At 44.3% G+C, this 23,192-nt stretch overlaps 1 protein-coding gene across 2 annotated transcripts in view; it reads left to right on the top strand.

Moving 5' to 3' along the window:
• Positions 1 to 23,192, top strand: part of Mgat4a (alpha-1,3-mannosyl-glycoprotein 4-beta-N-acetylglucosaminyltransferase A) — a 92,057-nt gene that overhangs the window by 52,140 nt on the left and 16,725 nt on the right. For both annotated transcript variants that reach the window (XM_034521797.2, XM_076915044.1), the window contains exons 6-8: positions 16,723 to 16,769; positions 18,708 to 18,821; positions 19,360 to 19,435. In XM_034521797.2, coding sequence (XP_034377688.1) covers positions 16,723 to 16,769; positions 18,708 to 18,821; positions 19,360 to 19,435 — 237 coding nt within the window. The remainder of the gene's footprint in view (positions 1 to 16,722; positions 16,770 to 18,707; positions 18,822 to 19,359; positions 19,436 to 23,192) is intronic.

Raw genomic sequence — 23,192 nt, forward strand, 5'->3', positions numbered from 1 at the left:
ACTACCACCTGGGTTTTTTTTTTTTTTTTTTTTTTTTTTTTTAATCACAGCAATAGAAAAGCAAACTGGAGCATTTTGTTTTCCAATTTGATGGGTATAAAGTAACACTTTGGCCTTTGCCAAAATAGCTCAATGTGGAAACTGTTAGGTCAAAAGTAATTCTTTGCTCTTCTTTAATTTGGATTTCTTTACTGTATGGAATTAAATGTTGGTTTGTGTGATTTCTGAACATTTGCATTTGTAATTGTTTGTATAAGCTTTGCTTATTTTTTATGCTTCGATTTGTAAGTTTTCATAGATGAGGAACAGAGTCCTCTTTGAAGTAGTTTTTCCAGTTTGTTGTTTGTATTAACTTTGTTGTCATATATGTCTGCCCTGAGGGTGGGCACTTCTCCTGTGGAAAGCAGTTGAGAAATGACTGTGAATATTGAAGTATGCTCTTGGTTCAGCACTGTGTGTCTAAAACCAAATTTCAGCATAGACATTTGCAAGTTCAGAAGTATGTTTAAGCAGATAAACACTCACATAAAACCCCTCGATGTGCATTAATAAAATAAGAACTATCGCTTGTGATATGATCAAACTATTAGTAGCTAGCAGGTCCTTCAAGCCTCAGGATTATGGGTGATCCTACTTTCTGCCAGAAACATTTTTATAAAGTTCGAATTAACTTATAATGAGAATATTAATTTTAACGGGGAAAAGGGTTATGACTAAAAGAATCATCTTTCTACCCTTGAACAATAATAATTCAGAGACGAGTAGACGTAGGTGTTTGAGTCTCCTTTGCCGCTGCTGTTCAGTTGCTCCCTGAGGCGACATCTCTGTGTGTATGGTCAGAGGACCTGCGTTCAGGGATGCATCTGCCTCTTGAGGAGGTTGCTTTCCTTGTCCAGATCCTCCACTTCCTTCAGCTCGTGTGGTAATCATGCTTTTGCCCTGTTAGTGCTCAACATTCCTTCAGGGAAGCACTGTGAGCATTCATGGAGAGAAGCTGGGGACTGGGCAGGCCAGGCCATGTCAGCAGTGCCCTCTCTTGGATGGCAGTGTTTGTCCATAGTTATCCCTAGAATTTCAATGCAGAAAGTCTATCCTGAACAGAAGAATCACAGTGTTTCACTGGATTCAGCCACTAGGCAGTTTAAGTCATTTTTGAGTCTGCTTGAGTTTCGGATGGGTCAGTTAGGAGTGTTTCCCTAGGCGTTTGTCAAGTGCCAGGTGCGCCTTCTGTCGCCTGGAGCATGGTTTGTGCAGGGGATGACTGGAAGTCTCCAGACTCCTCCTCAGCTCCTGTTTTCTACTTGATAGCACCATATGAATGGCTAATGAGCATGGCGGTGGGTTGAATAAGAATGGCTCCCATAGATAGGCTCATATGTTTGAATGCTTTGTCACCAAAGAGTGGCAATATTTTAAAAGATTAGAAGGATTAAGAGGTGTGGCTTTGTTTAGAGGACGTATGTCACTGGGGTGGGGGTGGGGGGAGACTTTAAGGTTTCAAAATCCCATGGCAAACACTTTGCCTTTGGATCAGGATGTAGTTCTAAGCCACTGTTCTGCGGTTGCCCGCATGCCTCTATGATCCTGCTGTGATGATAATGGACTGAACCTCTGAAACTGTAAGCCAGCACCCAGTTCAATGCTCTCTTGTATAATAATTTGCCTTGGTCATGGTGTCTCCTCACCATAATAGAATAGTGACTAAGACAGGCAACTCTTAATTTGTCCAGAACTTTATGAGTCTAGTCTCCTTCAGCTAGTGCTCTTGCGGGTGTCCATATGCTCCTGGGAGTTCTCTGTGCAGTGCTAATCCTGTGCCCAGCGGCTCATACAGATCTGTGTGTTCTCCGTCCTGTGTGTGTTACTCCAAAGTCTGCCTCTTCCTTTCCATTCTGTTCTTCCTCCGCCCCAGCTGATCACCTTTTGTGAGGCTACCTCTGGTCTCCCAGTTACATTAGAGATAGCGCTAACAGGAAAATGTGATAAAAATGTATTTTTCAGGAAAATCAGGGATTTCTATGAAGGCATGAATATCTCTTGTTTAAATATGTGAGGAGAGATTAAGAATGAAAAGATACTATCGTTGCTGGGTATGTTTGTGTATGCTTGTAAACTCAGACCTGAGAAGGCTGAGACAGTGGGGGGGGAGGGGGGCATCACTGGATGTTGAGCCAGCCAAAGCTACAAAAATCTGTTTTTTGAAGTATTGATCTGTAAAGAGAATGTGTAGGTCACCGTGGGTCATCTTTGCTTCACTAATGTCACTTTTTCTTCTTTGTATTTTTATTTGTATATTACTTAGTTTTCATTTTAAAATTCAAAGTATTCACTTTTAGTTTTTAAATTATTTTTGGGTTTTGAGACTCCTTTCTCCTCCCAGTGTCTCTCATATACCCTTTCTTGCATTCTTTCAAACCCATGGCTCCATGTTGCCTGAATTGCTGTTATATAGAGGATATATATATATGTGTGTGTGTGTGTGTGTGTATGTGTGTGTGTTACAGGTTGTGTACACCTGAGATACATATATACGTGTGTTATATAGGTTGTGTGCACCCAAGATACATATATATGTGTGTGTTATATAGGTTGTGTGCACCCGACATACATAAATATGGCCTGCTGGATGTGTATGATGTCACTCAGGTGTGTTTTCAGGGCTGACCTTTTGGTATTGGATAACAGATTTGTGTGCTTTTTCTGAGGAAGACTGTTTTCTCAGGACCTCAGCCTTCCTCAGTGGCCTTCGGCCTTACCCCTTCTGTATCTGTTGTTGCTGTCTTTGTTCAGCTCATGTTTAGGCAGCCATGCTGACGAGACTTTATGCAAGTGGCTTCTGACATTCTTAGGAGTCATGACCTCAAAGTAAAGTCCATTTCTCTACCTCTTATGGTCTTTCCACCCCTCTCATGAAGTAATCCCTGAGCCTTCAGAGCAGGGGTTGCATTGTAAGTGGGCTGGGTTCCACAGCTCTGCGTATTGATGGGTTGTGGTTTTCTGTTATGGTCTCCATCCATTGCAAAGAGAAGTTTCCGGGATGTGGGGACTACACTTCTCTGGCTAGACCGCAGAGAAAGATCGAAGTATTTTTATATGCATGGATGCTTTGCCTGCGTCTGTGTCTGGGTGCTGTGTGCATGCCTGCTATCAGTGGAGGCCAGAAGAGGGAGCTGTATCCCATAGGAGTGAACAGACAGTTGTGAGCCACCATGTGGGTGCTGGGAATTGAACCCTGATCCTTTGAAAGAGCAGCCAGTGCTCTTAACCACTAATTCATCTCTCCAGCCCCTATTTTTTTTTTTTTTTTTGAAAGGACCCAAAGATGTTTATCTTTGGGAGAGTAATAATTAGCTATGCTTTGTCCTTTCTCTCAGTTTAGAACTTCAAAAGGGGTAGAGAGAGGGATGGACTGTAGTTACTCTGGAGGGTTCTTTGTGTTTTTTCGAGACAGGGTTTCTCTGTGTAGCTCTGGCTGTCCTGGAACTCACTCTGTTGACCAGGCTGGCCTTGAACTCAGAAATCCACCCACCTCTGCCTCCCAAGTGCTGGGATTACAGGCGTGCGCCACCACTGCCCGGCTTTGGTTTTGTTGTTGTTGTTGTTGTTTGGTTTGTTTGTTTGTTTGTTTGTTGTTTAATTATTGTATTTCGAGTTACCCTCTGACCTCCACATGCACACCATGGCATGTCCCCTCTGTCCAAGTAAATAAATACATATTAAAAATAAAATATAAAGGAGTGGAGAATCAGACATTCTGGTGACAGATTGTGTCTTAGATGCCATTGTCTTGTCTTTATTTCCTGCTTGTGATGCTTGACTTCACTGTGATTTTATTTGTCCTGTCTTCCCAGCCTGATTCCTCAACCTAGCTGCTTGCATTCACCCCAGTCAGCTTACAGAAATCTTTTGTTGTTGTTGTTGTCTATTATCTTAGTTAGGGTTTTACTGCTGTGAACAGACACCATGACCAGGGCAACTCTTTTTTTTTTTTTTTTTTTTTTTTTTTTTTTTTTTTTGAGACAGGGTTTCTCTGTGTAGTCCTGGCTGTCCTGGAACTTACTCTGTAGACCAGGCTGTCCTGGAACTCAGAAATCCGCCTGCCTCTGCCTCCCAAGTGCTGGGATTAAAGGCGTGCACCACCACCACCCGGCTCCAAGGCAACTCTTATAAGGACAACATTTCACTGGGTCTGGCTTACAGGTTCAGAGGTTCAGTCCATTATCATGGCGGGAGGCATGGCAGCATTCAGGTAGTCATTGGACTGGAGGAGCTGAGAGTTCTGCCTCTTTTCTGAAGGTAGCTGGGCGAAGACTGGCTTCCAGGCAGCTAGGATGAGGGTCTGAGGGTCTGAAGGCCCACCCCCACAGTGGCACATCTACTCCAACAAGGCCACACCCACTCCAACAAGACCACACCCACTCCAACAGGGCCACACCCACTCCAACAGGGCCACACCTCCTAATAGTGACACTCCCTGAGCCAAGCATATACAAACCATCACAGCTATTCTTCAGTTTCTGCTGGTTGCAGCTAAGATCCTATCTGATGGGGGCTGTATCTTGTTTAAAAAAAAAAAAACAAAAGACAACTTGAACTTTATAGACGGCCACCAAACAGAACAGAAAGTTTGTGTGGTTGCATGGCTGTGTTGGCGGTTAGATGCTCTCTTAGTGGATTAGAGAGAATGCATAAATTTTTGAGGCAGTGTCAGGCACAACTCAGCCTGCGTGACTGACAAGCAGGGATGTTGGTGATAACTTTAATGATTGCCAAGGCTTCAGAAAGACTGATTTGGATTGAGATGCAAAGTAAATATCTTCGCTATCGTTTTAAATTCTTCTCTTACAGTTTTGTTTTATAAATGACAACATTACATTGTTAGGAATATAAGTTCTTTCAAAACTCATCTTAATGGTCAGTTATCCAGCTACAATTTTAGTTAGTTAATTAAATTGATGAATGTAGTTAATGTTTTGAGCCCTAGCCGGCCTCAAACTCACTATATAAACCAGGCTGGCTCAAACTTGCCTGCCTCTACATTCCCAGTACTGAGATTTTAGAGGTGTATACTACCATACCTGGCTTCAGCCAGTATTCATGAATTCACTGGTACATTAGTGGTTTGGGGGCAGGGTTGAGTGAGTTCAGTTTCACTGAATGGCAACATTGTTACGTGTACTCTCTTTTGACTTGTTTGTCTAGTATTCTTCACACTAGCTTTTCTTCCTTCTTGAATCTCTTCAAAATTCACTTAGCTCTGAGCTTAGAATATGCCTGGTCCCTCCAGTCTTCCTCCTCTTCCTCCTCCTCCTCCTCCTCCTCCTCCTCCTCCTCCTCCTCCTCCTCCTCTCTCCTCCTCCTCCTCCTCCTCCCCTTCTTCTTTCTTTTCCCACTCACTCTGATTGGGGATTGGATTGAAGGCTTCAGGCTTGCTAGGATGAGTAGCATAACCAGCCGTTTAAAGAAAACCCTTTAGTTTGAAAGAGGTGCCTGGGAGGCCTTGAGATCCCTTTTACACCAGCCTCACAGATAGCTGGACCTGCAGGTGTGCATTAGTACATGCCCTTCCCCACTCCAGTTCCCACTGGGCAACATTGTATTGAAAGCCTTTTGTGGATCTTTCTGGTTTCTTAGGTGGGTTTTAGAGTTTCCTACTAGGGAATACACTGAAATTGGTGGGTTTCCTCTTTCCTCCCTGCCCCTCCTCTGTCCCAGCTGCCTTACTTGTTCCATTATCTTGCCTAGTGCATTTCCGTGTCTGTTATCGGATTAATCTGCTTTTAGGGCTGCTGTTTGGCCGGAGAGTGAGATGGCTGTGGATGCTGCTCATGCTGTCCCATGCCTCTCATGCTGTCGCTGCCGTTAGGTTTGCTGGCCTTTCTGCACGGACCTGGTGTATTCCGTTCTCCCTTCTCCTCTTCGAATTCTGTTCAGGCTTCATGCTGCAGTTATCAGTGTTCAGCAAGGACTGTTGTCTTTTGGATGTTCTTCCTCCTGTCTTGATTGAGCAAAGCTCATCTCAGTGAAGCTTCCAGTGAACAGTTGTCTCTGAGGTTCCATATGGTTGTCAGGGTTAGTTTTTGTCAACTTGAAACAAACTTGGACTTGGAAGTAGGAAACTCAGTTGACGAATTTGCTTCCATCCAGTTGACCTGTGGGCATGTATGTGGGGGCATTTTCTTGATTTTTGTATTGATTTAAGAGAACTCAGCCCACTTTTATCCTTCTCAAAACAGTCATGCTTTTAACTTTTACGTTAGGATTGTGCTCCATTGAGTTATAGCTTCTGTTAAGGTATAAGGTAGTATGAAAGTTCTGACCATCTTTTATTCATTATCACAGTTGCCTGTGTTGAGAGAACACCGTGGCCTTTCTGACGTATTTATTGAAAACACAGTGACTGTTGAGTATGGGTTTTTTTTTCTTGTTGTATTTCATTATCTGGATTTGAAGCCAAATCTCATGTCAGCGCTTCACTGGCCCCTGTAGATTGGTGTATTGAAGATGCACAGTTGGGTCCTACAGTTTTGGTCTCCTCAGGATTTCTTCAGATGTTGAAGCCCTTTGTGTTTCCAAACACCTTTAGAATCGTTGCAGTGGCTTCTCTGTGGCAACATCTTCAGTTGAGTGTGGTTTTCTTTTTTTTTTTTTTTTTTTTTTTCTTAAGTTAATGGTCAGGTCACTGCTTGCAAGTTTCTTTTCCTTCCTCTGTCCTCTCTTCTCTCAGTAAGTTTGTTGATAGACTCTACTCAGAAATCCTTTTTGTTGTAGTTTTGTATTCTACTTGCATTTTTACGAGTCATTGAGGGTATGGGTTTTTAGGCTACTGGCTGATGGGGGATAAAGATGTGTTCTCGGCAGTAATTAGATTACTACTACTACTTTGCGAAAACAAACTTGCCAACTTTCCTTCAGCCACAGAGCTCTTCTTGTTTGTCACCTCTGGTCATTGAGACAAAGCTACGCCCTTGCGAGCCTGAGAATTTCAGTTGTTAGTATTTCAAAATGAAGCTTGTGGTTCTTGTGTCTGCGTCTCCCTGATTATGGTGTGTGAGTTCCAGGAATGAGTGCACCTGGAAGGCTGATGACTCTCTTAACCAGGCCACAGCTTTCTAAGGTTGAGTCTTTCCTGTTAGACTTTCACTTTGCGAGTGTACTTTCAGTGAGGTTAGTTACCTGAGTATTTTTAAACCTTTCCAATCCCGTGAAGTGCGTTAGGCATATCGTCAGCCTCAGCCATGGCTCTCACTGAGATTATGTTTTCTCAGACTTTCTCTTGTTGAATGAGCGTTTGTTGAAGCACCACTGCGAAGCAGGTGCCGAGGATAACGACAGATAAATTCCCCAGACTGAAATTTGTACAAGAGTATTTCTTTCTGTACCATTGGCTCTCTGTTTTGGGGTGGGGATTAATTTCTAATTTGACGTGCAGGGTGCTGAGCAGCACGTGCACTGCTACAGTTGGCTCCCCGATATTTATCCTGGCTGTGACCTTCTATCCCAGCTCCATTCTCGAGTCCTGTTCCCATCTGCCCACCTATGAGACCTCTGAAGTCTTGGGGCTCAGGCTTAGTTGGCAGGTGGAGAAGACACAGACCCTGCACTCTGTCCTGTCTCCGTGGCGTTCACAGCCACAATTATTTTAGTTTTACTTTTCTGCTTCTTCTTCTTCTTCTTTTTTTTTTTTTTAAGATGAATGCAGAGATGTTGGTTGGGGATTTTTTTCTTTAGTAATATAAGCAATTCAAAGCTATGAGCTCCCTCTAAGTACCGTATTAGCTATATCTCAAGTTCTTTTTTTTTTTTAAGCTTGAAGAAAGGGAGGGGGTATGAATGAAATGAACGGGAATGTGCACACGTGTGGTATCTGCAGAGGCGGGAAGTGGCAGACTCCCCCGGAGCTGGAGTTCTAGGTGGTTGTTGTGAGCTGTCTGGTATACATACCAGGAACCAAACTCAGGTCTCCTCCAGAGCAGCCAGTGCTCTCAACTGCTGAGCCATCTCCCCAGGCCCTATACCCCATATGTTTTGATTTGCCTCTTAGTTATTTCATTCAGATCAAAATACTTTTTAAGTTCCTATGTATTTTTTTCCTTGACCCATGGGTTATGTAGAAATGTGTTTTTAGATTCTTACCTATTTGAGAATTTCTCACCATTCCCACTGTTAACTGATCTACATTTCAACTCCATTGTAGTCAGAGAACACCATTTATGTGGTGTTGGCCCTTTCAACCTTCTCAGTACTTGTGTGTTGGCTATCATGCTTCGTGTGTGCCCAGAGGAAATGGATCCTGCGTGCTCGTGTTGCATATTTTCATAGAGATGTTTAGTAGGTTGAGTTGGTAAAATTACTAGATTTAACCCTATTATTATAGGGTTAAAGTCTTGGCTTCAGAATCCCAGTGGGCTAGCCTCAGCTACACATCCTGATGTTCATTAATAGGCTAGCTAGCCTCAGCCACACCTCCAGAATATCATTGATGAGAACAGAGAAAAGACTTTGCCTCAGTCAACATGGCCATGCAGAACAATCGAAGGTCTTCAGAACCCCAAGTCTGTCTTCAGGGGCCAACAGAACTCGGAGATTCGGTAGAGAGAAGAAACAGAAGAGGCTCTGGAGTTTGCGTGACTGACTGACAGGAAATCTAGGTCAGGCCAGTGCTCTGAGATCTGTGTCTCAGTTCTAAATCTGCAAGGCGTTCAGGAGAAACTGCCGTCCCTGTCATCATTTGAGGGGGCAGTCTGGTTTTTGGATATGGTGTTCCTGCTCTGGAGTTCAGCCTCAGCCACTGAAGTAATTGCCTCCAACGAGGGGTGATTTGCCCTGTGATTGGGGGAGTTTCAGTCCAGTCATAAAGACACTCATTGATCAGTTCTGTGCCTCTGGTGTCGAATGTAGCTGCTAAGATAGAAGGAGTTGGCGGGAATAGTGGTTAAAGCAGCAAAATAGAGCCAGGATGGGGCAGGTGGGGAGGGAGGCCGTAGCTGGAGCTTCTACAGTGTGGAAGGCTCTCTGCTCTGTGTCTGTACTGATCTAGTTGGCAGTTCTGGATTTTAAACTGCGCATGACCATACTTGGGCATCAGTAATATCTTGGCCTGTTGCTTTTCAGCAGCTAAGCCCTTAAAATATGTAAATACATGTTAGTTATAAATCATATAAATGATGACTGAGAAAATGTATTTATTTCATATCCCCTGGAGTTTGGTCATGATCCAACAAGAGGAAGTGATCTGTGGTGGGTACATCAGGGAGATAAGTGCAACCTTTTCTTACTCTGGAGATGATGCAGCTCCTTTGTGTAGCATGGCAGATGTTTGGGAGCTCCGTGGGGGATGAATGGGTCAGGGAGGGGAAGAAAGGGAGACAACCCATGGCCACCATGGAGTGGGCTTATTGGCTCAGAGATCAGTAGGTGTTGGTCCGGAGGGAGGGATAGGTTGAAGGAGCATGGGACTCTCTAGGTCATCAAAGAGCCTTGCTGAGGTGTCAAGGCCTGCATTTGAAAGGTGTCCACTGGCGGCTTTGTTAAGGACAGGGACCATTGTCATGATCCAGGCAAGTTCTGGACTAGTCTATCTCAAGAGGTCCCAGAGGTAGTCAGTTTATGAATGGATTTGAACCGAGGGAGTACCTGTGTGGGAATGTCTCCTGTCATCTGCAGATGGGACGAGACAGAGATGGAAAGGCTAGGACAGGTAATTCAAATGAAGAAGTAGTTGTCTTTTTTTTTTTTTTCCTTTTAACTTCCTCTTTCTAACTTACTATATTACAGCACATGACCATTTTAGAAACTGGTAAAGCTCACAGAAAAATACTGTGGTGTGTGTTTGCCTTTGTTTGAAGTTAAAAAACTGAAGTATTTATATGGGCAGTAGTGCTCTTGTCTCAGATCAGGAAATAAGGGCTTTTTGTTTGTTTGTTTGTTTTTTGTTTTCATAAGTTCTCAACCCCATTTTTGAACATGTTATCTGTCCTCTTGGTCCTGCCGATTGTCACGTACAAATTATCTTTCTGGAATTCTCATTGGCTCCTTAGTATGTAAAATAAAGTGTGTTTCTGACAGTGGTGGGCCTTCAGACATAAGCAGCTAGAGAGATGGGAAATGTCCAGTTGACCATTCTGAGACACTAGACAGTAGACTACACAGGGTAAGGCTGTCCAAGAGACAGAAATAAGTGCTGTGAGCCCTGGCTTCTACCTGGTGACACATTCTGCATCAGTACAGAAGGGAGAATACCAAACTGAGATGCTGAAAACAATCTCAGACGAGGGTTCTGTAAAGAGGGTGTTATATAGAAATAACCCGTGGCAGCCTTTGCTGTGTCAGGACACTAGGCTCAGAGGAGACTCTCTAAGGCGGGAAGACAACAACCATGAAGCCCAATACTTCCAGTGCTCAAGTCAGATTAAGAGCTGAGCTGGCCAGCCTCAGTGGCCTCTTCAGATCCTTCTGTGTGGTATGCGGCCTGACGTGAAATCCCTGGGCATTTAAAGCTGTACACAAATACACTTTCTCATTGTGTAACAACCTTTCCTTGGGACAGGGTGTCACTGTGTATCCCTGGCTGGTCTGCGCTGTGGCATCTAGTCTGGTCCTCAGACTCAGAGATCTCCCTGTCTCTGCCTTGATGATGACCTTTGACTGGTAAATAGTCTTTCCAGTCTACTTCATTTACTAAATTTAACTACCAAAGTACAGGGAGTCTCTGGTCCCTGCTGGTCTCCTTTTGCCTGGAGCATCTTTGGAATCTCCTTACTTTCTGTATATGTAATCGAAGATAATATGAGGCAGCATACTGTGTGTGTGTATGTGTGTATGTGTGTGAGTGTGTGTGTGTGAGTGTGTATGAGTGTGTGTATGTGAGTGTGTGTATGTGAGTGTGTGTATGTGAGTGTGTGTGTGTGTGTGTTGGGGGGGGAGGGAGAGAGAGAGAAAATTAATCCCCTTGGTCACTCTTTTTCACTGGAAACCCGAGTCCGTTTGTTCACAGCACTCACTGATAGGTAAGGATTCCTTCTGCCATCTTTCTCATTGTTTTCTGGCTCAGCTGGCACTGTGTTCTGTGTTACTGCCTGCCTTTGTGGTTTCATGTAGTTGAGCACTCTGAACGCTTTCTGGTTTTGTTTCCTGCCTCTTCTGATGCGTTTTTGCTTTGCAGTTTCTGTGAGGCTCCCATAGAACAACCTGACAGCCCCACATTGGTGCACGCCCATGCGCCTCTGATTGGAGACCTTCCGCCATTTCCTAGTGTTTCCTGGGTGGTTTACGTTCACTATAGTTAATAAACTTCGTACGAAGGGCTGATTGTTTTACAAATACCATCACAAGCCGAGAGAATGCGTCATGTGCCATTTACCACCAAGTTTGTTCTTTGATATCTTCTGTACCTTAAAAAATGTGTATGGGTGTTTGCCTGCTAGTAAGTTTACTCCTTGCATGCCTAGTGCCCGAGGAGGCTAAAAGATGGTATCAGATGCCCTAGGACTAGTTACAGGCAGTTATGAGGCACCATGTGGGAGCTGGGTATCAAAGCCAGGTCTCCTGGAAGAGCAGCCAGCACTCCTAACCACTGAGCCATCTCTGTAGCCCCTAATGATTGGAAGATTTTCATTTCAGCTCAAAGAACGTTTGTTTATATAAAGTTTAGACATTTGTGCTGTGAACAGAGTATGGGTGGTCATGCTTGAGCCATTGCACACATGGAAATCAGAGGTCAGCTTCTGGGGATGGGTTCTCCACGAGCCCATTCTCCCTTTCCCTGGGAATTGAACTCAAACTTGGCAGCACGATGCCTTACCACTGAGGCACCTTGCCAGTCCTGTTTCTCCATTTCTGAAAGGCAGCTTTGCAGGATGTTCTTGCCATTCTTTCCCCTTCAGTTCCTTGAATATATTACGTCATTGTCCTGTCTTGTAGTGCTCCTGTTAAGAAATCTCCTAATAGCTGTATTGATATTCTTTATATGCGTTAGATTTCTCGTCTCTTTCTGCTTTCGGGATTTTTTTTTCCTTTGTTTTTGAGCTTTGATAGTTGGGGTTGGATTTCACTGGTGACTACTTCTGTCGGTACATGGATGTTGGCATATGCACTGAGACTCTTAGTTTCCTGATACAGGGTCTTACTAAGTTGCTTAGGCCTTGAACTTAGGTAACCTCCAGAGTAACTAAAATTATAGACCTGAATCACCATGCATGGGCAGATTTGTTTCTGCATATTGTTGTGAAGATTCTTTTGAATTCTTCGACAGCCATGTTTGGTAGATCTCTTTCTGTAGAGTTCACTATTGGAACTGTCATAGCCTTCGCCAGGCAGTGGCAGTGGAAATGCCCACCCCATCCCTCTGTCCCTGGAGTTTTTGTGATTTGGAAACAGCGCCCTCTTCTGGCCATTCTTGGTGTTGCTTAGCAGGGGAACACTATTTGGGTAGCATGGGCCATCTGGTGACAGTGTGGACAAAGTTGTCCCAGTCTCTGCTTGGGTGTCTTGCAAGTTGGTCCTGTGGCAACTTCTGGCCCAAGCACTTATAATCAAACTAATTGTAATGTGCAGCTGGAGAGAGGTGTAAGCCAAGATCCCAGGTTAGGCAGAGCTGCTGTTCAGAATGAGTGGGCAGACAGCCTGTGCTCCTTAAAAATGCGTGCTTGGAGACAGCTTCCAGGATGCAGCTGCGGTGTGGTTTGGTATACACTGTCTAAGTTCATACAGCAGTGGCCCAGAGCCACTGTGGAGAGTGTGGGGCTGGGAATCTTGTCCCTAAGCAAGGTCTTTGGAAGGCTTTTTGGCTGACAGGAGCTGCTGCTTTGGCTGCTTGGGACAAACATGTCTGCTGTGTGATGGTGACATACAGAGGTGAGCGTCTCTTTGCTGGGGTAAGGCCCTGGGATGGGCTCTGACTAGGCATGAAGACCAGCTGTTTAGGAACTCAGGGTAAGCTGAGTTTTCTCAGTGCTTCTGAAAGTGACAGTTCAGCTTTGAGCGGGCTACCATGCCAGCTGTTCAATCAGGTGCTGTAGACAGCAGTTACACAGAGCTACCAACCATGACACCATGACAGTGCTTGCCACTGTGACTCTACTTCCTTTCTCTTGATTCCGTCCTTCTTAGCTGCTATAGTTATGTTATTAAAGCCAGTGTCCCCAAGATGAGACTAGAATGGGCTTCCTGGAACATGTCTCGAGATGCCAGGGCATCTAGAAATGAACCTAGGGACCTCCTTTCCATGTGGCCTTGCGCTAAAGGAAGGAGCCACACTTCAGTAATTCTCCAAATACTGGGGTCTCTGAGATTGCCAGTTGAAATTTTCCTGGTGGAGAAAGGAACTTGCAGCTTCTGACTCCAGCTGATGTCACGGCCTCTTAGGCCCCACCCGTGCATATATACATTCAGCTTTTGTTTGTCCACCCTTGAGCAAAGTGAGCAACCTTGACCTTCCTCGTGGCTGTAGGTGCAGCATGGAACGCTTTTCTTTTCTGTGTGCAGTTCGCGTTATATTCAGCTCACCCATTTCAGTCAAGCTGGGGGCTGCCATGCCCAGTGCTTTAGAATGGTTTCACAGCCCAAAAAAAGAAACCCCACTTCTCTGTTTCCCTCAGCTCAAGCCAGCTGCCCCTTTGCTTCCTGCTCCTGTAGGTTTCTTGTTGGGATATTTCTTGTAAATACAGTTGGACATTATATAGGGTCCTTTGCATTGTGATTTCTTTTATATAATGTGTCTTCAGGATTCATCCATATTTCAACACATAGAAGAAATATCTCTTTCTGAGTTGTTTGTTTGCTTGATATCTTTCCTTCTTCCCCCACCTCACGCCCCAACAAGATTTTACTGTGTGGTCCTATCTGGCCTGGACCTCTGTAGACTAAAATGTCCTCCAACTCACAGAGATCCACCTGCCTCTGCCTCTCCGCCTCTCCGCCTCTCCGCCTCTCCGCCTCTCCGCCTCTCCGCCTCTCCGCCTCTCCGCCTCTCCGCCTCTCCGCCTCTCCGCCTCTCCGCCTCCTCTGCCTCCAAGTCCTAGGTTTAAAGGGCATGTATAAGCCAGAGGTTAAAGTCAGGTGTCTCCTCTCACACTCCACCTTAGCTTTTTACAATGATGATGATGATGGTGATATACACAGTATTCTGCCTGCATATTTGTCTACATGTCAGAAGAGGGTACCAGACCACATTACAGATGGTTATGAACCACATATGGTTGCTGGGAATTGAGCTCAGGACCTCTGGAAGAGCAGTCAGTGCTCTCGACCTCTGAGACAGCTCTCCAGCCCCTCCACCTTAGCTTTTAAAGACAGGTAGGCTCTGCCCCGGAGCCTGGAGCTCACTAGCTCAGTTACTTAGTGAGACGGGTTCCTTCTGCCTTCTCATCCTGAGCTTTGGGACTTGGGGCAAGTGCTGCTGTACCTGCTCCTCTGCCCCTTTCTAGGGATCTAGTCTTTGGTTCTTGTGCTTATTGACTAAGTCTTTTCCAGCCCTTCTTTGCCTTTTATGCTATTCTCCGCTGTTCAAGCATCCCAGTCCCTGGGACATGCATATTCCAGTTTGCAGTTCACAGACGAGTGGTTACTCTTCCTTCATTACAGTTTCTCTGTGCGGTTTAAAATGTCTTAGGCAAAATGCTTGACCCAGTGAGCAGCTGAGAGCCCAGCAGTGTGACCCCAGCCACAGAGGGAGGGGCCAGGAGTCCCACCATCCCACCAAAAAGACCTGGCTAATGTGTGGCCCAGTGCTTTCAGACTGCTCATGGGTTGAGCTTTCTTCAGAGGAGTTCCACACCCCCCACCCCCCATCTCCAGTAGATACCAGAAAGGTTCAACTCTCATCCCAGAAGATACTAGTCACAGTTGTTTAAACAGATTTTCTCTAGATACGATAATAGGTAAGGGTAGTGAGAAGTGCTCGGTATGATTGTGTTATATATTGCTCATAAACCGGCTTAAAGGTCACGGAGCAGAACTGTGTTCACAGGAAATTCTTGCTGGCTCTTGGCTTCAGATCAGCCTGCCAGGAACGGAGGGCAGGCTTTGCCTCTTGGTATTCCTTTGTGTCCATAGTTTACCAAGTATTCATCAAACTGAGTTTCAGGATGTTTCGGAGCATACTGTGGTCTATGTAAACTATGGTTGGTTACAGTCTCCAAAATCATAGCCTCAGATGCTCTTCGGTCAAGCATGTATGTGGATGCTTATTTAATAAAGGGTTGCTGGCAGTTGGGCTCATCTAAGGGGAGAGGAAAGGGGTTTGGTCTGTGGTCTTGTGCTTAGGAGTTGATAATATTTAAGTTGTCACTGAGTTTCAAGTGGATAGAGAATCGTGTTGGCTAGTTTTATGTCAACTCGACGCAAGCTAGAGTCACTGGAGAGGGGAGACCCTCAATAAGACCAGACTGTAGGCAAGTCTATAGGGCATTTTCACGATCAGTACAGGAGGTCTCAACCCACTGTGGGTGGGGCCACCCCTGGGCAGGTGATCCTGGATTATAGAAGGGAGAAGGCTGGGCAAGCCCAGAGGAGCAAGCCAGTAAGCAGCATCCATCCATGGCCTCTGCATCAGCTCCTGCCTCCAGGTTCCAGCCCTGTTTGACTTCCTGCCCTGACTTCCCTCAGTGATGAACTGTGAATGGAAGTTTAAGCTGAATTAACCTTTTCCTTCTTGGTTTGCTTTTGGTTGTGGTGTTTTATTACAGCAATAGTAACCCTGACTAAGACAATCATATTGGACTTTAGTTGTTGTTGTTGTTGTTGTTGTTGTTGTTGTTGTTGTTGTTGTGTGTGTGTGTGTGTGTGTGTGTGTGTGTGTGTTTGGTGGTGCTGCAGATCAAACCTAGGGCTTGGTTCATGTAAGGCAACGGCTCTACCACTGAGCTACATTCCCAGCCTAGATTTTTAATTGCTTATAATTGAAACATACCCTTTAGTTCAAATTGTGGTTCTCATCCTCCTGATCTGAGTTCTCAGTATCAATATAATAATACAATATGGTGCTACTTTTTATTATATAGGTTCATTTAATATAATTCAATATAATAATATAGTATGGTGCTACTTTTTATTATATAGGTTTATTTAATGATGTCCCTGAGGTGTCTTCCCCCTTCCCCCTCTCCCGCCTTAATAGAAGAGAACATAAAAGTTCAGAGAAGCAACCCAGGTGTGGCCGCAGAGGTGAATCCTGAGTCTCAGCACAGCAGGCTGCTTCCCCGCTGTGCACATGCACACTTAAGGCTCAGACGCTTCGGGAGAATGTGAATTGCTTCATGTTCACTTTTTCTAGTAAATCAAATAATAAAATGTACATGTTTGCTTTCTGTAATAGTACCTAAGGACATTTAGAGGTGCTGTTCCATAGAGCAAGTGTCTAAAAAGTTAAAATGGTATTTCCGGTGTGTGATTCATCATTTGGCCCACTTTGAGTTTGGGGTTAGAAGTTGAAGGGGCTGAAGAAACAGCTTGGCAGTTAAGAGCACTGGCTGCTCTTCCTGAGGATCTGAGTTCAGCTCCCAGCGCTCGCTCCATGGCTTATAAGCATTTGTTACTCCAATTTCAGGGGATCTGCTGCCCTCTACTGGCCTCCAAGAGTAACATGCATGTGTATTACACACACACACACACACACACACACACACACACACACACACACACACACAGAGGCAGGCTAACACACATAAAATAAAAATCTTTTGCAAAGTGAAATAAAAACCATACCTTTTTTCTCTTTCCCAGACAGATCTTGATTATGTTCACAGCGTTGTTGCCAACCTGGAGAAAGAGTAAGTTTTCTGAAGTACAGAAATGAAACTGTTTTCATGACTATTATCTTTGTCTTTCTGTTAAAAGCAGATTCTTTCCTTTCTAACTCATTCCTCTGTTAATTATTGTCAGCATCGTTTATGGTCTCATTACACAGCTGTGCAAACATCCACGAGTCTGGTGGATAACTTGGTTCATTCCACTGTAGCAAGGCTTTGAATAGCATCTGTAGGAAGCACCACAAACTTGTTAGTTTCAAGACTAAAACTTTAGTCTTGAAAGTGAGGAGACAGTTATGGTTGTACAGAACTGTTTGAGTCTTCCACCGCTCCTCGCCAAGCAAACTTGTCAGGACAGACGTTAAGACGAACCATACCTAAGCATGCCTTTCTGTCCTGTCAAGGTTGGAGCCCAGGTCACTGCGAGCAGGGGACAGCTGGAAAGCTCAGGGAGTTTTAGGTGTTACTGTGTTTTATGCTCTCATTTGCTGGTGTTAAAGGGAGACCTGATGGGCTTCTTCAGTGAATTTCATCTGACTTTACCCCTAGGGGCCACATTTTTACTTGACAAGAAAAGACGTAGGGAACTGGAGAGATGGCCCAGTGGTTAAAGGTGCGTGCTGATGTTGCAGACGACCCGAGTTCAGGTTCTTTGTTTGATTCATTGTCCCTGATGCCCCTGACACTACTTCAGGGAGATCTGTTACCTCTGCCAGCCCAGAACCTCCTCCTCCACGTAATAAACATAATTAAAAATAATAAAGATACTTAGAAAAGACTTTAGAGGCTGTAGTTATCTGCTAGCTCCACACTTAAAATAATTTCTCCTTGTCAATCAAAATATGGAAGCTGGAGATTTAAAAAGACGCTGTGCATACTTCAGGGTCAGGTTATCATGTGTTTAAAATGTCCTCAAGTGCTACATACATACACTCTTGGTAGTCTGTAGAGACAGGCTGGTGGCGGCTCCTTAAAGCAGGGTGCTAATGACTCATTCCTCTTCCCATAGGCCTCGGGGCAGTTAGTTCTACAGGCTTCCTTGATGTGCAGGGAAACCAAGGCCAGAAGTAAGAGCAATCACATGCACTTGTGCAAAAGCTGGCATTACATGAGCTCTGAGTGAAGGTTCCCAAGAATGAGACAAGGTGTGGAATGTGAAAGAAACTATATTTAGTTAGTGAAAACGGACTCGAGAGCCTCAGAAAGACTTTCTCAGCCCAGGCACCACTGACCGGCCGAGGTGATTCTTGGTTGTAGGCTCTTGGCATAATAGGGTGTGTGTCAGGTCCCTTGGCATCTGCTCATTAGATGTCAGTAGAACTGTCATTAGTTGTGACAACCAAAATGTCTCCAGGTCCCACTGAATATTCCCAAGAGGGATCAAGTTGTCCTCAGCTTTAAAACCCTGTATTGAAGTGACACAGAGCCTGTAGCCTACAACTGAAGCTTCCTGAATACCGACGAGCTTTGTGTTTTTAAATTTGAAAAACTCACATTCATTCCTTTGTTAGTATATGCGCACATGTGCCAAGGCGTGCGTGCGTGCGTGCGTGCGTGCGTGCGTGCGGGCGTGTGGAGTTCAGAGACACATTTGCTAGTCTCTAGTTCTGTAATGTGGCTTCTGGGCATTGGACTCAGTCTGTCCACCAGGCTTGGGGGCAGTCACCTTTAGTGACTGAACCATCTCACCAGCCCAGAAAAATCCAAGAGCTGTGATTTTTCATACATAATATATTTTGGATAAGCATACAGATTCGTTTATTGCTTTTATCCCCCCTCCAGTTCCCTGCTTTCTGTGGGAGCTTGATTTGCTTCGGTTTGGAAATTGATTGCTTGTAAGATGGCACTGCCTGCAGTTTACCCAGGATTTCTGCTACATGTTAAATCAGTAAATTAAGCATTGAGGCAAGTGACATCCCACAGAGCTAACATAATAACAGCTAACCTTTCTCTTCGTAGGTTTTCTAGAGAAATTAGTTCTGGCCTGCTGGAAATAATCTCTCCTCCTGAAAGCTATTACCCAGACTTGACAAACCTGAAGGAGACCTTCGGAGACTCCAAGGAAAGAGTAAGGTGAGCAGTGGCGTTCAATATGAATTATCAATCTGTAGCAGTATTCAATTCATCACTCTAGACACCAGCCTCACGCTCCTAAGGCAGGCGTGGCCCAGCTCTAATTCAAGGAGATGTTAAGATATTACTGAAGAAAAGGCCTGTGGGACGAGGCAGTCTGGAAGATGCTGGATTGTAGCTCAGCAGAGTGTTATGCATGGAGCCATGGGTTCATTCATCAGTACCGCAGCAAGTGTGCACACTGCTGGATGTGTTAGCATTGTCTATGCTGCTTTGTCTCTAGAAGGGGATGTGTGTGTAGGGTTGACCAAATTTCCTTCAGTGGAGAGCCTCTGTGCACGGCGTATCTGGAGGGTCAGTCTTCTTAGGACTCACAGTGATCAAGGCTGCACTGGAGGAAGCCACTCTTTTACCGTCTCTCATGTGTGTCTGAGTTTATCTGGGTATGTTACAGTAGACGTGAAGTTCAGGCATATGATCTGAGTTTGTTGACTTTGAGTCTGAGTCCTAATGTATTCTCTGATGCTGTTCATTTCAGATGGAGAACCAAGCAGAACCTGGATTACTGTTTTCTGATGATGTATGCTCAGGAGAAGGGCGTCTACTACATTCAGGTCAGAGTTAGGGTTTTTACAGGGTGTTTGGGGTTGTTTCTTTTGTCTTGCTCAGCTTTTTTTGTTTGGTGGTTTTAATTCTTTTTTTTTTTTTTTTAAGTAAAATACATTTATTAAAATAGAAAAAGAAATGTACTCCGCTTATAAAACATTTCAAATGTAAAAGTCAGGCATATATCGCTCAGAATAGATTTGGCATTCTGTATATAGTTTAATGATGTTTGGGTTCAGAGGTGTATGTTAAAACATTCACATGGATATGGAAGATGGGAAGGTAGATTAGAGAGCATCTCTTCTGGTCTGAAAGCCTCTGTATGTGTGAGTGTGTATAGGTCATATGTATGTGTATGGTACATGTGTGTGCTTAGGGGCCAGAGGTCAATGTTGGGGGTCTTCCTCAATTAATAGTTACCTTATTTTTTGAGGCCAAGTCTCTCACAGAACCTGGAAATGGTCAGCTCAGCTAGCATGGGTGGCTAGCTAGCAAGCCACAGAGTTCCTCCTGCCCTGACTGGCTTGTTGACATGGCTGATGGAGCTTAAACTCAGGTAGCTGAGTGTACAGCAGGCTGGCTTCAGACCTGGGGTTGCCCCACTTCTGGGGTTATAAGCACGCAGCACTTGTGGAATAAGTCTTTCACTTCCTTAAGTTATTTCTAAGTATTTTAGCCTTTTAAGCAGTCTCCTAAATGAGATTAAAATGATTTTTTGGCTTGGGTTTTGCTTTTGTTCTTTGGGTGGCGGGTATTTTGTTTTTTCAAGGCAGGGTTTCTCTGTGTAGCCCTGGCTGTCCTGGAACTCACTCTTTAGACCAGGCTGGCCTCAAACTCAGAAATCTGCCTGCCTCTGCCTCCCAAGTGCTGGGATTAAAAGCATGCGCCACCATTGGCCACCTTGATATTAAAATGAAATTTGAGTTTTGGGGCATTGGTTATTGTTACTGAGTAGAAGAGATGATGTGTTGATTTTCTTTTTAATCTTGTAATTTTGCTGAAATCATTTATTATTTATAGTGGTTTTTATGTGGAGTTACATAAGGCATGACACAGGGACGTGACACCAGCATCATGTTTTACAAATTTACCTGAGCGTAGTGGCACAAATTTACCATCTCAGTATTAGGAGGCAAGAGGATATGTAATTTGAGGTCAGCCTGGACTATGACAAGGCGCAGGGGAGCCTGGGCTGAGCGCACTTACACAGTGTGCGTGCGTGTGTGTGCGTGTGCGTGTGCGTGTGCGTGTGCGTGTGCGTGTGTGTGTGTGTGTGTAAGAAGCAACACAGTTAGATGGCAAATTCAATGTCCTTGGATACTTTTAACTCTTGGATGTCTGATGGCTACAACTGGGGTTTCCAGTGTTCTGCTGATAGTTAGTGGGCAGCCCTGCCTGTTGGTGAGCAGAGGGAAGCTTTGGATTTTCACCTCAGGGGAATGCTGGCCTCACAGACTGTGTGCGAAAGAATTCTCTCTGTGTCATCTTCTTGGGAGACTGAGAAAAAAATCAGTTAAATCTTTAATGTTACTCAAAATTCTTTCGTGAAGTTCTCTCTGGTCCTGGACTTTCTACTCAGCTTGTAAGGAAGTCACAGAGGGTTTCACTTGTGTCGTCATCCTAGACAGTGTCTTATGTGGCCCAGGCTGGCCCTGGGCTTAGCAGATAGCCAAGAATGATCTGAAACCCAAATCCTTCTTTCTCCACATTCTGAGTGTTGGCATTATGGGCATTTACTGCTACACAGTTTTATGTGGTGTTGGGGATAAAACCCAGGGTTTCATGCTTGCCAGATAAGCGTTCTACCAACCAAAGCCATATCCCCAGACCTTCGAGAAGTTTTTTGTTGTTTTTGTTTCTTTTACTTTGTTTTTCTCTTTGCTTTTATGTTGGGGACCGCACTAGCCCCACGTTGGGCGCTAAAATAATGTTGGGGTCCAATCTAGCCCCACGTTGGGGTGGCCAAAATAGATGTTGCAGCCCAGGCAAAATGTTGAGGCCCGGGCCGACCCACGTTTGGGTGGCCACTGTATCCAGGCCCAAGCTGCTCCGGTCTGCGGGTCGGGTTTCAGCAAGAGCGAGGGTGAGGGCAGATTCTACCTAATGTCTGATGTGTATGAATCTCTCTCTCTAGTCTGATGTCTGGTTCTGTCTTCTATATTCTGATTCTAAGCCACGCCTCTAAGTTACACCTTTAATCATGCCCTTAGGTCTTGTCTCTAACTCTGATCTCTATACTTCTAAGTCATACTCTTAAGTCACACACCTTTAATCTCACGCACCTTTAATCTCACGCACCTTTAATCTCAAGGTATCTAAACCAAGATTATCAGAGTGTGCTCAGCTGTTGTAGGCTATTGTAATCCAAGTCTCATGTCAGGGTATATGGCTCAAGATGGCTGCAAAGCTGATAGCCGCTTTCTGCTAAAAGTCGGCCCCCAACACTTTTATTTTCTTAGATGTTTTTATTTTATTCTATGTATATGAGTACACTGTTGTTGTCCTCAGACACACCAGAAGAGGGCATCAGATCCCATTACAGATGGTTGTGAGCCACCATGTGGTTGCTGGGAATTGAACTCAGGATCTCAGGAAGAGCAGCCAGTGCTCTATGCTGCTGAGCCATCTCTCCAGCCCCTATTAGTTGTTGCAGTCATGTGTAAACTTATTTGTCTGTACTTAAGTCTGGGTGATTTACATCTTTCTAGGAATGTGTATTTTCTTCTAAGCTAATTCAGATCGCTGGCATATACCTGTGGCAGCCTCTCATAATTATAATGCTTTTACTCTGTGTCATGAGTTTTTATGTCCTCTCCTATGTAATTTTGAGGCCTTTCTTCTCCTGTGTTACTCATAACTAAAGTTTTGCTCACATACTTACAGAAACATTCTTAGTTTCTACTGATTTTTTAATACTTACGTACTTTGATTTTCTTTATATGATCGTTGTAGTTACTTGAAACATAGTAAGTACAGTTACAACAGTTTATCTAACACTGATCTCTTACCTCCAGTTCAAGCCATGGAAATGACCTTTGTTATATCTGTTCTCTGTCTCTTCCTTGTTATTGACACAAATTGCCTGTTTATAAACTTTTTTATGTGTTTCACATGTTCTAGGCTGACCTTGAACTCATTGTATAGCCAAGGCTGACCTTGAACTCCTGACCCTCCTAAGTGCTGGGATCACATGCTAGGAGAGCCCTGTGTCAGCTGAGCCATACCCCTATGTCCCCTGCCTCTTTTCATACTGCATATCCATAGATATAAATATATAATTGTTTGGCATACTTTGAGTTATAGTGTAACCCAAATGTGATCCAGGCTACTGAGCTTTTTCCTGAGTGACAACGAAGAATTTACAAGCTATTTTAGAGGCCCACATTTCTGTCATATGGGCTACCGATGACTGTTGGCCCTGGTGTCATTACCCAGAAACCAAAGTGACTCACACACAAATATTACCTTACTACAGGATTCTATATGTGCCCGAGTGTTTCATTTACCAGATAATTTTACATTCTTGTATGGTCTTTTGTTGGTTTTTATACCCTTTTACTCTAAGATGAAAGACTTCCCTCAGCAAGTCAAGCAGGAGAAATAATGTTGAACTTATTAAAAAGTCTTAATTTCTCTTATACTTTCAAATGGCAGTTCTGCTAGGCAGGTGTGGTATCCTTGGTAGATAATTCTTTTGCTTTTACAATTTCAAATCCACCACCAGCCTGCAATGTCTCTGCTGAGATATCTGCTGATAGTCAGGTA

Source organism: Arvicanthis niloticus, chromosome 17 (genome assembly GCF_011762505.2).
Source record: "Arvicanthis niloticus isolate mArvNil1 chromosome 17, mArvNil1.pat.X, whole genome shotgun sequence".
Taxonomy (NCBI): domain Eukaryota; kingdom Metazoa; phylum Chordata; class Mammalia; order Rodentia; family Muridae; genus Arvicanthis; species Arvicanthis niloticus.